General features: G+C 41.5%; 1 protein-coding gene across 1 annotated transcript in view; it reads left to right on the top strand.

Annotated features, from left to right (window-relative positions):
* Window positions 1-14,943, top strand: part of SH3GL2 (SH3 domain containing GRB2 like 2, endophilin A1) — a 149,856-nt gene that overhangs the window by 120,696 nt on the left and 14,217 nt on the right. Inside the window, exons 5-6 of the mRNA XM_066604355.1 lie at window positions 4,416-4,549; window positions 11,240-11,398. Coding sequence (XP_066460452.1) covers window positions 4,416-4,549; window positions 11,240-11,398 — 293 coding nt within the window. The remainder of the gene's footprint in view (window positions 1-4,415; window positions 4,550-11,239; window positions 11,399-14,943) is intronic.

The following is a 14,943-nucleotide window of genomic DNA, read 5'->3' as shown; positions in this document are numbered from 1 at the left end:
GTTTGACTCATAGGGGGAGAACAATAAAAATGATAGAGTGCTGGATCATTTATGCAAATGACCTGGACAGTATCTGATAGCCCCCATTGACTATAATGGAGTATGTTGAGTTTCCGTAATGGTATACTGCAAAAATAGAATTGTGTGCCATGCTTTTTTTGTTAAATTAAGCAGAATCGAGACTCCTAGCAGGACCTTGGATACAAATGTGAACATATGCCAAAAAGATTTGCCAGTGTTTTTTTTGGGGTGGGGGGTGCGGGTTAATAAACTGCATATGGGTTAAAATAACAATGAAAACCATGTACAATACTGGCATCCCTGATTTGCTGCCGCAGTGATGTGTGGAGACGGCACATCATTACTGCAATGTCACGGACAAGAGGAAGACTCAACACAAGAGCAAAGACAGGTTGGAAAATTAAATACATAGTTTTTAACTGCATTTATCCCAATTTAAGAGATTGTATGTATTTAAAAACCATGGCTGCTTTCCTTTACCGAACTCTTGTCTGTCTGATATTGCAGTTCTGCCTCGTTCAAGTAATTCCAAAGAAGGATCCCAGCGCTTACTTGTTGCTTATCAAATCCTTTTATTGCACTTCAGAAAATTCACATAAGATTCAATTAGAATGTTTTTCGGCCCGTCCAGCGTTTTTCAATGAATTCAGATTTAATTTATGTGGATTTGCTGAAGTGCAATAAAGAAATTAGCGTGTGAGTGCCGGGATCTTTCTGTCCCGGCGTCATCCGCATGCATCATGAGGCTGAACAAACAAAATTGATGCTTGTTCAGCCTCGTTGGAATTACACAGCTCATAGACGATAGTGGCGTTAAAAGCAGCCATGTTTTCTATTCTCATACAATCCTTTTAACCCCTTAAGGACCAGGTTGTTTTGTACCTTAAGGACCAGACACTTTTTAGGGATTTTACCCATGTAGCGGTTTTACTGCTCTATTTTTTTTCCTTTAGCTACCAAAACTATTTTTGCCGCGTTTTTTTTTCCGTGACATATAGGACTATTTTTTTAATATCTTTTTCACTGACTTTTTTTCCGTTTTTCAGTTTTATTGGGGGTAAAATGCTAAAAAAAAAATGATTTTTTTTACATTTATAGTTTTTAAAAAAATTATTTTTATATTTACACTAAAATAAAGTATGGAAATGGGTTCCTCTATTTATTTCGGACGTTTTGATATATAGTATGTATGGTTTTGGTTCACAGGGCACATACGGTGACGGTTTTTGTTGGCGTCTGCTTTGTGTTATTCTCTTTTTTTATGTATGTTTTGTTGTTTTATTCTGTTGTTTTGTTTTACTTATGTATGTAATTGTGTTTTTTACTATCTATGTCCCCCATGACGTCATATAAGACCTCTGGGGGACACTCCCTTTTTTTTTTTTTTTTTTAAACTTTATTTGACATTTTCCCACTGTAGCTGGGGCGTCCATAGGATCCCCAGTTGCAGGGGATAGCAACCCCTGTGGTGACATTAGTCACCTGCAGTGCTGCCAGGGTCTAAGTCTGACCCTCCAGCTCTGCATAGCAGGGAATCCCGGGAGGTCACATGACCCCCCGAGGCTCCCGTAGTGAAAGAACTTCTTACTTTCACTTTGCCCCGACAGTGTTCATTGAGCACTGTACATCGGGGAAGCAGAAGGCAGGAAGGGTTAAAAACCCCTCCTGCCTTCTGCTCCAGGTTATCAGCTGTCACTAACAGCTGATAACCCGTACCTGCCTCTGACTGATTGCAGAGACAGGAGGCTTAGAGCACCGCCGTATTTTTACAATCGGTGGTCCTCAAAGCCCAGCACCAGCCGCCGTATATATACAGTGGCTGGTCGTAAATGGGTTAATTGACATTATTTCATAACAGTGCTAAGTGCTGTTGTAAATATGAGAAAACGCAGTGATGCGCATTTGACACGCCAAGCCTGTGCAACTTGCATTGATCTGCCTCGTTCCTTTTTGCAATTTAGCTTTTATCTCAAACTGCATGTGGTTTGGGGAGTTCATGCTTTTCCGGAGTTCAGTGCTGTATAACCCAATAGTCCTTTCATTTGTCGAAAACATCAATTTTTTTTAAGATTAGTTATTTTCGATAGACTTCTGTTTTTTAACATTATGTCCTTATACCAGAAGAACATTTTGAGCTCATATTAACATTCATTATGAAAAGAAGGGTAAGAGAATTCGGAAAATAGATGGTGGAATACATTTCCTGAGCAGGACTGCATGAAGCCGTAGTGCCTGCTATAGATTTGAGAGGTCATATGGAATTAGTTAGCAGGTTCGACGCTTTGAAATAAAGGAGCACATTGCGCAAAATTGATACACTGTGTTGTGTCTTGTGACAGCTTAAGGAAAAACAATACCCTTCCTGATTCACGTATATAGGCCTCAATAGTCAAGCCAGAAACCTGCACACTGAGGAGGGGCAAAAACCCTGAAACAGCTGTCTGTGTATGGATTCTGGCTTTGGTTTATAATTCCCAGTCATTCTTATAAGGCTTATCTAAAAAGCCTGACATTGACTTTCTAGTAACGCTGCCTTCCAATAGGTGGCGCTGCAGAGATACTGTTCCATCTTGCCATTTGCATATTTCCTAGAGGAGCATGAATGAGGGCCTAATGGCTACAAAATCGCGCAATTTTCTTGTGATGCGACAGCGCTACAAAACGCATGTAGATGAAGCCCATGCTTTCCTGTGGGTTCCTTCCCATAAGCGATGTTTTGTCTGCTGCTAGCTTAGGGGCAAAAAAAAAATAAAAAAATGTGTTGTAGCCCACGTTTCCCTATGGAGTCTTTGTTTTTGGTCTATCGCACGAAATCGTGGTTTTTGTGTGATGCAGCTTTAACATTAAAAAGTCATTCTCTTTCTCGCTAAAACATTGCGGCAAAATCTTGCGATAATCGGGAGCGGCTGCGATGTTTGAGAGAAAACACTGTGGTTCTCTCATTATGTTATCACTGTCGCCCGTGTAAAAGAGGCCTATAAGTCTCCTCACCCACCTTTTTAGGTGCTCTACTTAAGGAGAAACGATACCCCTTCCTGACTACAGGAACACAAATGGCACAACTACTCAGGGTTCATACGCGTCATGGAAACCTTGGAATTTGAAGAAAGTCATGGCATTTTCTGATTTGTCACGAATTTTTGTCTTGCTAAGAGTCGAATCTGTACTTTTTCCACCCAAATCACTGAGAGATTACTTTTCCTTGTATTTAGGTTAATTGACTGCAGTTCATGCGCTAAAGATGGGAGGATGGTTGGGTGATCGACGGAATATTTTGACAAACTAGCTTCTTTGATTCTAAGTTGTTTTCTGAGAGTAAAGTCTGTTTAAAAAAGAAAAAACTTTTGGCAAACTTGCTTAATTTAATTCTGTTTTAGTAGTGGTATAGATTCTGTATGGTTTAGGTTAACTACTGGCAAAAAAACCCCAAACTGTAATGTCTAAGTGAACTATTGTTCTAAGTGTCCCTTGTAAAGCACATTTTTAACGTGTATATACCGTGTATTACGTACACTTTCATCCGGGGGTCACTGTTTCATGCCGCTAATAGCTATGAAATTGACAATCTCTAAGCTATATATACAAAACAAAACAAAAAATACACTTTTGATTTTATGTATCTGGAATTCCGTGAGTTTCCTTGATAATCAAGATTTTGTCATAGAAAAGTCATGGAAACATTCTTTTAAAAACCTGTATGAACTCTAATCTGCACTAGTAACAATATGTGCAGTAGATCACGGGTGCATCACATGATCAAAAGACCTTATGACAAAGCAGGACAAGCTTTATATCTACAAGAGGGATTTCTATGCACATCATATTACCCTTGAAGTTATAAATGTCTCCTGTTGACAGAGAGCTAGATGAGCGTAAACTATGCGCAAAGCAATGGTTGTTCCTAACCACTTCAGTAGTGCGTTACTACTGAAATTATAGTTGAGGTATACTTTTTTTTTTTTTTTTTTTACACAAAGACCTGGTGTAGCGATGTGTCGAATATTACTACATGCAAGCCACTTTGAGATATCTATGATATCTATTCCTTATATAAACATAGTGATTAGAGATGAGCGAGCGTACTCACTAAGGCAAACTACTCGAGCGAGTGGTGCCTTATGCAAGTACCTGCCCGCTCGTCTCTAAAGATTTGGGTGCCGGCGGGGGAGAGCGGTGAGTTGCGGGAGTGAGCAGGGAGGAGAGTGAGAGAGAGATCTCCTCCACCCCCCCACGTTCCTCCCCGCTGGCACCCGAATCTTTAGAGACGAGCAGGCAGGTACTCGCATAAGGCGCTACTTGCTTGAGTAGTTTGCCTTAGCGAGTACGCTCGCTCATCTCTAATAGTGATCCATTTTATGACCTACATTAATACCTTTATCATGTGTTATTACCAGGTCCAGCACTTGCCGATGTAGGAGAATCTTTGAGAGAACTTTCGGACATCAAAGACTCGTTAGACATTGACGTGAAGCAAAACTTCATCGATCCACTACAAAATCTACATGACAAAGATTTAAAGGAAATTCAGGTACAGCAAAGTGTAATAGCAACGTAGACGACCGAAGCCCTGAAAGTCACTGCAGTGTAATGTGTCGTTTGCCGCCTTTCAGTGTATTATATTTTATGCAGTTGCTAAAAATTTTTTGCTGCCACGTGTAATTGAACCATTGACGAAGTAAAGGAATGTGACACATGCAGTTACTTATCTACAGGAGTCAGCAGCACACTCGCTACTAATAATGCGGGCCAGCATTTCAGATTGTATATAGCATCTTTTTAACAAGTATGACAGAATTAGGTACAGAAAATGTTCTGTCATCACTCTTTTTTGGGGGGTAGATCTTAAAATGTATAAATAGTGAAGTGTGTTAACCCATTAAATGGACAGTACTTTTGGTCTATTGACCTACATGGGAAATCGAGTATTATCCCTTTGTTTATACCTTCCTAAACTCCTATCTCTAGAATCTCTAACCAATGCAACTATTACAAAGCAGGACAAACCATTACATTTGGAGCCTATCAGATGGCTAGCAAACAAACCTAAAGATACAGCAATGCCCTATGGATGTTATGACATTATATATGCAAATGTGATCTATTTTATTATCCTAAATTGCATTAATGCTATATCAACTATACCATGAAATTTTTAGTGCACATTTTGATCTAATTGTGTGAACCCACCTGCCAAGACAAGGCAATCTCAATTGCATAGGTCCCTATACTACACAGAGGAATAAGCCTCCTAAGACACAGACATACTAGGCTTACATAATTGACTGATGAAAAACAACCTTAGGACTTGTTGAGATCAGCTTAACCACTTCCCAACTGCATGACGGGAATATTCATCATGCGGTCGTGAAGGCTGTATAGAGAAGACTTGGGAACCAAGCCTGCTGCATACCTGGCCATTATCAGCTGGCAGACACTGGCAACTACCACAATCAGGGTTGGCTCTCATCTTAACTTTTAAGATGCCACAATCAAAACTAAGGATGAGCGAGTATACTCGCTAAAGCACTACTCGTCCGAGTAATGTGCTTTAGACGAGTATCTCTCTGCTCGTCCTTAAAGATTCGGGGGCAGCCGCGGGACGGGGAGCTGCGGGGGAGAGTGGGGAGGAACGGAGGGGAGATCTCTCTCTCCCGCCCGCTCTCCCCTGCTCCCCGCCGCGACTCACCTGTCAGCCGCAGCGGTCCCCGAATCTTGATGGACGAGCGGGGAGATACTCGTCTAAAGCACATTACTCGGACGAGTAGTGCTTTAGCGAGTATACTCGCTCATCCTTAATCAAAACTGAACAAGCGTCTAAACAGACGCACCCTGGAACAGGGAGACTGCTCGATTCCCCAAAAATTTCTCCTGTGGATCCGACCTAGCGACATGACTCAGCCTCTTTCTCCTAGCTCCTTTTTGAAAGGAATGCTGAGGCTCTGTGATATGAAAATAAAAAAAACACATCTTATCAAGGATAAATAAGCTCTTCTTACACCGATATTTTCCAACCCAACATTCCCTCCAAGTAATTGCCTAGAACAGTTTCTTGGTTAGGAGGCAGGGGAGGGCCACATGAGCTCACCATGTATTTAATGGCTTATTGTTCCCATCTCTACAAGATTTGGGGAAGGCAGTCTGTCTAGGTTGGAATTTTTACAATTGCGTTTTTTCCTTGACACCCAGGGAGACGGGAAAACAAACACACTCAAAGGGCTCCGTCACACGGGCGCATCGGCATCCGTACACCAGTGCCGATGCACCCGTGTGACTGACAGAAGACGGGCGTACCTGAAGACGGCCGTCTCTCTCTAGCGCTGATGAAAGAACACATGACCGGCAATGAAGCCGGTCACATGTTCTTTCCTCCGGCGCTGCAGATAGACGGCCGTCCTCAGGTAAGTCCGTCTGCTGGCTGCAGTAACACGGGCGCCAATGCGCCCGTGTGACTGAGGCCAAAGGGTGTAAGCACTGATCCAAAAGATCCAACAGTCTCCTCTAGCGCTCTGATTTACAGCTGGTTTATTCGAGAAGCTTAAATTACAGATACTAGTTTTAAATGGGCCTGGGAACAGGAATTAGGAGTTACAATTTCTTAAAATGCTTAGGAAAAGGCATTTATCTTCTCACATAAATTATCTGTAGCCTGCATGGCTCAGAAGAAAAATAACATTTTGACAAGATGGTATAGATATCCAGTTCGTCTTCCTGCCCTATGTCCCCTTGGTGTCTGAGATTTATTGCGCTGTGGAACTGATAGGGCCACATGTTTCATGTCTGGTGGGGATGGGACTTAAACTTTGTTGAGATAAGGTGTTCTCCATATACAATCTAGTAAACCAGCATAAAATTGACAATACTCCTCAACTTGCTTTGCTTTTCATACTGCCCGGCTTGATTGGCATGCAAAAGAGCTTGTCCTGCTCTTCCGGGCCGCTGCTAGGACAGTTATTCCACTGGAGCACCACATATATCCTCTCCTTGTTGGAATGGCTGCATGAGATGTCCCAACTATGTCGCATGGAGGAATTGTGTGCGGAACACTCGAGAGATACTGAGTGCGCCAATTATGGATTGATTTTGAATCTGCTCCTGAGTTCCAAAGCCTGTTCTCGTGATGAGATATTTTATACTCTGAATTAAAAACATTTAAAAAAACTATATAAATCTAGTATTGCTGTAATCGTACTGACCCACAGAATGAAGTGCACACGTCATTTTTAATGCATCATGAATACCGTAAAAAAGACCCCCCCCCCTCCAAAAAAATGGGCATTTTTTTTTTTCATTTCAACCTGCTTCAATATTTTAAAAAGTTTTTCAATAAATTATATGGTACAATTATTGCCACCATTAAACACTACTTGTCTAGGAAAAAACAAGCCCTCATGCAGTTCTGTCAACAGAAAAATAAAAAGGTATGGTATCTCTCTTGGAAGGCAGGGCCAAAAAAAGCTATGTAAAAAATGAGAAGTCTCTGGTCTTGAAGGGGTTAAGGCCTCTCTCTTGTATCGTCAAAAACAGCATGGATGGGTCCATAGACTTTGATTACTCAAATTGAGATCACGAAGGTCTTCGGTTGATTAGGGTTCCGTTTGTTTTTGGCATTTATGCGAGAGAGAATAGTGTGGTTGACTGCGCTGTTGTGTCTGGTATACCAGAGACAAATGAAACCCTTCCTAGATGGAGACCAATAAGGTCTCCATTTAAGTGATAAAAGCTAATAGATCCGTCTAGACTTCCGTCTTGATGCTATTTTTGGTGATCCAGCTGAAAATTGCATCAGAAGTAAAAGGCACACACTTGGCTTTTATTAACACTGCGTGTTTTTTTTTTTTAACGCGAATGTCAATGGGACTTTCTAAAGTTAAAAACTCATCGCAAGTTTGTGCTTTGCGATTTTTGTGCGATGCGTTTTTAACATTAAAAAGTCCCGTTGACAATTGCATTAAAAAAAAACACATCGTTAAAACAACGCAAGTGTGTGGGAGTCCTCAGGGTGCCTTCACACTTGCGATCTCGATATCGCTGCGTTGTTTTTTTTAAAAGCGAATGTCAATAGGACTATCGAAGGTAAAAACCGCGAAGCAAAAACTTGCGATTTTTGCGCGATGCGTTTTTAACATTAGAAAGTCCTGTTGACATTTGCATTAAAAAACGCAGCGATATCTCGATCACAAGTGTGAAGGCACCCTCAGGGAGGTTTTTTTGTTGCTCATAAGGTTTATTTTAACAATCAGTACAGATGTTCACACTAAGGCTGCGTGTCCACGGGCAAGACGGAATATCGCGAGTAGAGATGAGCGAGTATACTCACTAAGGCACATTAGAGATGAGCAAGTATACCCACTAAGGCACATTAGAGATGAGCAAGTATACTCACTAAGGCACATTAGAGATGAGCAAGTATACTCACTAAGGCACATTAGAGATGAGCAAGTATACTCACTAAGGCACATTAGAGATGAGCTAGTATACCCACTAAGGCACATTACTCGAGCGAGTATACTCACTAAGGCACATTAGAGATGAGCAAGTATACCCACTAAGGCACATTAGAGATGAGCAAGTATACTCACTAAGGCACATTAGAGATGAGCAAGTATACTCACTAAGGCACATTAGAGATGAGCAAGTATACCCACTAAGGCACATTAGAGATGAGCAAGTATACTCACTAAGGCACATTAGAGATGAGCAAGTATACTCACTAAGGCACATTAGAGATGAGCGAGTATACTCACTAAGGCACATTAGAGATGACCGAGTATACCCACTAAGGCACATTAGAGATGAGCAAGTATACTCACTAAGGCACATTACTCGAGCGAGTAGTGCCTTAGCCGAGTATCTCCCCGCTCGTCTCTAATGTTCCTTAGCGAGTATACTCGCTCATCTCTAATCACGAGCACTAATATCACTGCGATGAACCTATATTAATGATAGGTTCATTGCGGAGAATCGCGGCACGATTTTCCGCTCATGTACATTGCGCTGCGCTTTCCATAGTTATCCTATGGAAAGCGTGTCATGCGTGCTCCTCATCGCCGTGGATCACGCTATGACAAATTGTCCGTGGATGCTCAGCCTAAGTATACAGTTGTCACATTTCTGGCTAATGCCCTTTGTCAAGCATGTGCAGAAACTTGGAACACTTAGGCCTCATGTTCACGGGGAAAATTAGGCCCTCGACGATTTCTGCTGTGGATGCAGTATAATTTTCTTTTTTTTTCATGCGGGAGATCAATTGAGCTATGAGCTCCCGCACACGTGATCCGCAGTAAAATGGAGCATGGCGTGGGTTTTTTTCCGCGCGCGTGAAATCCGCAAATCACTTAAAATACCATCCGCGGCTATTTAATTAACCGCTGATGGTCAATGCTTTCCCATGGGATGCGGATTTGCAGTTTTTTTTCATGCGCGGATTTGCTAAATCTAATTTCCCCGTGGACATGAGCCCTTAGGGTTATTGACAGTAATTCGGCCTGGATATAGGTCACATCCGAATAGAAGTCAGACTGAATGTTAAAGTCCTGTGTGATTTGTTCCCAGCAAGAGAAACCAAGTAATCTTGTATATATGATACCTTTTAATGGCTAACAAAAATACGTGATGTTAATGCGAGCTTCCGAACCAACGCAGGGTCAAAATCCTGTGGTATGAGTCGCCAGCCAGGCCACTGCACCATGAGTGATCTGCATGAGGGAGTACTACCAAACACAGTACTACCAGCGGAAAAACTCTGACCGAACTCTGAGACCTGAATGTGGTGTTTATAGGAAAATGGCGACACCCCAGAAGAAATCGTTTTCTGTGATTGAGTTTAAGTGTGAATCATTTGTACAACCTAAATTCTGGCACTTATTCCATAAACAGTCGCCTTGTCGCAATTTGTTGAACTTGGTTGCATATGGATACACACCTCAGGGACCATAAAACTGTAAATGAGTCACCCAGCGCTGCGATGTGGCAGGAACTTACTGGCATGTCATAAAAAAACTTCGATCCTTCCTCTTTTAAATTAAATCCTCATATCTGCTCCTTTTTGAATAACCCTGTACTTCTACAATTTCAGTGTCCAGAAGTTCCTTACTTAATCCAAAGAGGTTATAGGGGCCAAGGACTGAAACAACCTTCACTCAAGGCATACGGATATAGCGTTATAATTCTCTGTGCCGCAGTTTGATTGCCCTTTCTATAATTTAGCAATGGTTTTGTTGTGTTAAGATAACTTTCAGCAACAAGTTATCCATTGTTATTACAATCAAATTGAACTTTTGCTACATCTGTACATAACATAGAAGCAAGTCATGAGGTGCTGCTGTGGGACTCTTGGGGAGTGTGGACCCAGCCCTTGTGTGTTTCCTCACTTTTGCTGCTGGGTGCCGAGAACCTGTGCAGGATTCTTCAGATCAACTGCATTATTGATACACGGGAGAGGGGGGGGGATTGGTTCCCCTCTCCACGGGCAGATCATGATTAGAGATGAGCGAGCACGCTCGTTTAAGGCTGATGCTCCAGCAAGCATCGGTCTTTTCAAGTAACTGATTACTCGTCCGAGCACCATGCGGCGGGCGGGAGCGGGGGGGGGGGGGGGGAGTGAGAGATCTCTCTCTCCACCCCCCCCCCCCCCTTTGCATGGTGCTCAGATGAGTAATCAGTTACTCGAAAAGACCAGTGCTTGAGCATCAGCCTTAAACGAGCGTGCTCGCTCATCTCTAATCATGATCCTTTTACCAAACACCAAGGCCTTTCATCTCTAGTGGAAAAACCCTGCAACATATTGAGTGGTCCATTTTGCTGAATAACCTTTCTAGTATAGTTTTTTTTTTGCCCCTTTAAAAGTAATCTGCCATCATCTTTGCGCCTCATAAACTACGTTCTGTGATTGTGAGACACCGCTCCCCTGACCACCCATTCCATTACCTTTTGAGACCCATAGTGTAGTTTCTTGGACTCAAGGGTGACTACGGTGTCCCTTTTAACTTCATAGGAGTTAAAAATACAAACATTAGTGATTTTACACTATTTGTAGAGTGATGCCATGCTATTAATATAGGAAACTGTATATATTTTAAATGATTTTTTTGTATGTAAAAAAGTTTGTTTTCTGTGTTTCAGTGTTTTGGAATGCGAATTGGCATAAAGAACCTCAGTGAACTACTCTGCGTAGTGTATTAATAACGAAACAAAACCTTTTCATGATATTGTTTTTCAGCATCACTTAAAAAAGCTGGAGGGTAGACGCCTGGACTTTGATTACAAGAAGAAAAGGCAAGGCAAAATCACAGATGATGAAATTCGTCAGGCTTTGGAGAAGTTTGATGAGTCCAAAGAAATTGCAGAATCCAGCATGTTTAACCTCTTGGAGATGGATGTAAGAAATACATATTTGCATGACAATTATTTTAAGGGGAACAGACAGGTCTGGACATTTTGTAATATTCTCTGTGAAGAGCAGATGTTGAGCGTTCAGAACATTTATGTATATGGCATGCCTTATATAGATAACTATTTAATGGGCACTTATTAAATAAATGGATTGATTAATGTAAAACTTATAATGCACTTCTAATCTCTGGATCTGCCAAATTTGTTGGAGGACTTATCACTGGATAATGCCAGTAAGGCTAGCTGCATGCCTCTGCAGGCAGAGCCTCTCTAATTCTACTGTTTTTGTTTTTTCCCCATTCTTATGGAGAGCCTTGGGGGCTGGACCTATGTCATGTGGGCTGTCCCTATTGTGCACTCTTAGGACAATTGTAGATGGGATGGGCATGGCTCCTATGCTTTCACACACAAGGGATAGATTTTCAGTGAATTGAGGCGTAGCATGCCTGAGATCTCTTGCAGCCGCCCACCTCCATTCACTGTGAACAGGCAGTCTATCACAGATGATGCCTGTTTCTACTGTGCGAGAAGTTGCCCACTAGTTGTTTTGTTCCTGTGAGCTGAAATGAAGCAACTAATGAGTGCTTTCTTGCTCAGCACTCAGTGGTTCTGTGTAAAAACAGAAACCCACAATGTCGTTTTGAGTGATTTTTTTTTACCTTGCAGTTGGCCCATGTAAAAGTACACTTAGCGGGTGATGTCTGACTTGACTGAGAAAGAGCGGTTTAGAACGCACATTTGACATATTGAGAGTGCCGAAAGGTGGACCTAGGAAGAGCCTCGCTGCAGATCCATACATCCAGCCCTGCATACTTAATCCAGTAACAGGTTCTCTTTAAATACATAGGCTGCCACCAAAGAGGGAAAACTGAATTTGGATTAATGAGGCCTCCATTAAGCTGTACTGATTTATCTGTAAAATAGAGACTTCAGGTGGTTAGAACCTATGATTTGGAATTCAGGATTGTAAATGGAATATGCAAGTACGCATACAGGCTTTCGTTTACCTATAGGCACCTGCAGTCGTACTTGTATCCACTCCTATTAATTTAATGGAGTCTGTGCCTTTTTTTTTTCAAGCTGGATCAAATGTTTGGATAGGGATTATTCTAATAATTAGGGTTTACTATGATGTCACTTAATTATGGAAAAGTCTTTTTTCTCTTCTTTTCTACAGGTCATGTTGTAAGGAGAAAGCTTAGATTTATTTTAAAAAGTCGTTAAAGGGCCACTCTAGGGAATTTTTTTTAAATGTATTCATTCGTTATGTAGTACATTTAAGAGGGCTAGTGTTACCTTGGTTCGTTATTTCTGTCTGAATCTTCCAGCCTCTCTTTCCTCAGATAGCCATGGGTTCTCAATTCTGACCTGCTCAGATTTACTTGGGGTTATAGATTCATTTTCTAGTCAGTTTCTCAGTCTGTGTGATGCTTTTACATCTATGTACCACAGTCATTCCTGTCAGTTACTGATGATGATCACACAGTCATAATAGAGGAGATCACAACTCGGCCTCTTGACTATATACTTATGGTATGTAGCTTATTTAGGTGACTATAGAAGATAATAATAATTATTAAACCATCCACCCCTGCAGGCAAAAAGTGGTAGAACCTTAACTAAAAGGTCGTTTCACACGGGACGGGTGTCGAGAAAACGATTCCCGACAGCTTGTCCCATTGATACTCGCTCCTGTGCTGTTACACAGGAGCGAGTATCGTTGGAATTGCTCACAGCACTGCTGGGATGGTTGCATAAAGGGCCGAGAAGCATTCTTCCCCCCACACGCCTCCATTCACTGTAAGCAGGCAGTCATTCAAAAGTGAACAACTGCCGTTTACACTGAATGGTGCATCGTTCAGTTTTCTGTGTGCAGAAGCTGAACGACTGAACAATTCTCGTTCAGTCGCTGCATGCATTTACACGGAACTTTATCATTCAAATTCCCACAGGAGCGCATAAATCTGAACGATAATCATCCTGCATAAAAGGGCTATTAGGTTGGACTGATGCATCATGGGATTCATTGGAAAGTAAAGTAAAAAATCTTACCATGAAGATGGTGGCTGATAAGCATCAGACAGGGGGCTGCACCGTATGGAAGTGACTGGAATACACAGGAGAGACCTCCAGACTGTGACAAGCATTCAGATGAGGGGGTGGGGGGGTCGGAGGTGGAAAAATGTGTTTTTCCTAGAGTGGCCCTTTTGATAGACTTGCATTTCCACGGCTTATCAGTACAGCTCTGTTTATTCTATTTAGCAGCTATTTTCCTGAGCTCACAGCATTGCTGTCAAGAATATGATTGATCACAGGAAAAAGCTCTATAGGGGAAAACACAAGTGCTGCTGTTTATCATAGTCTATGGTTTGCAAAATTGGAGCTCTAAATCTATTAATAAAGCAAAGTCTATTTATCATATTGGAAATAAGTTTGGCCTTCCAGAAACTATGTAGTGCATATAAATTGCTTGATTTTAAAGTCGGGAAGACTGGAGGGGATCGCATCATTCTAAATTATGCTGAATATAAATATGGTAAGATACTGGGTAGCATATGAAAAAAGGACAGAAGTCTTCTGTTTTTCCTTAGCTTACTTCTCTACTTCTAGTTTTGAGTGATCCTGAATATACAGTACATAGATGAGCATTTTTTTACTGGACGACTTACCCATCATGAAGCCATACATCCCTCTGTGAAATGATGCAGGATTAGAATTTACGGGCTGCTGATTAATAGATAATATCTTTTACGGTATTGTAGTTTTAGCTGCTGATTTACTCTTTATGGGCATTAGCTGCATTAACACCACATTTTGACTATGTCCCGTATAAAAAAAAAAAAGTTTAGATATGGGCTGTAGCATACTGAAAGACCGTCCATTTTGCAAAAATATACTCAATTTCTGCATATTTTATTACAGTACTGAAAACCATTGGCTGCTTTGCTTTTCAAAAGCAAGAAGCAACTCTTCATCGTGGGATGACAGGGCTTCTTGCCATCTCTTTATTTCATCTCATACAGTTGCCAACTGTCCTTGATTTACAGAACAGAGTCTGGTTTTAAAGGGAAACTATCAACTTGAACATGCTGTCCGAACTGTAGGCGTCCCATCCTAAAGGAGGAGAGGAGCAGACTGATATAGTTTTGTGGGAAAGAATGAGGGCAAACCTTGTATTTTTGTTCATTTGGCATCACTGCTTTTTCTGAGCTTGGAGGTCCAGTGGGCGGTCCTAAAAGGGATTGACAGATGTTTGATTGACTGTATACAGAAATCTCTCTGTCAATCATTGATAGGACCTCCCATTGGACTCCTAAGAGATGTAAATGAATAAAATACATGTTATACGGAATATTTTCATACAAAACTATGGATGAAATTTACTAAGACTAATTAAGTCATTTCTGCCGGCGTACTATGCCATTAATATGTGAAGAGGCGCACGCCTCTTCATTGATTAGTCACCTCTCAGCTCCTCCATGCTAGGAGCTGGCGCAGATTTCTGGTATAATTTATGCTTGTTTCTGGTGT

The sequence above is a fragment of the Eleutherodactylus coqui genome, chromosome 5, assembly GCF_035609145.1.
Source record: "Eleutherodactylus coqui strain aEleCoq1 chromosome 5, aEleCoq1.hap1, whole genome shotgun sequence".
NCBI classification, from domain to species: Eukaryota; Metazoa; Chordata; class Amphibia; order Anura; family Eleutherodactylidae; genus Eleutherodactylus; species Eleutherodactylus coqui.
The sequence above is the reverse complement of the archived record's forward strand: the minus strand, read 5'-3'. Positions and strand labels throughout refer to the sequence as shown.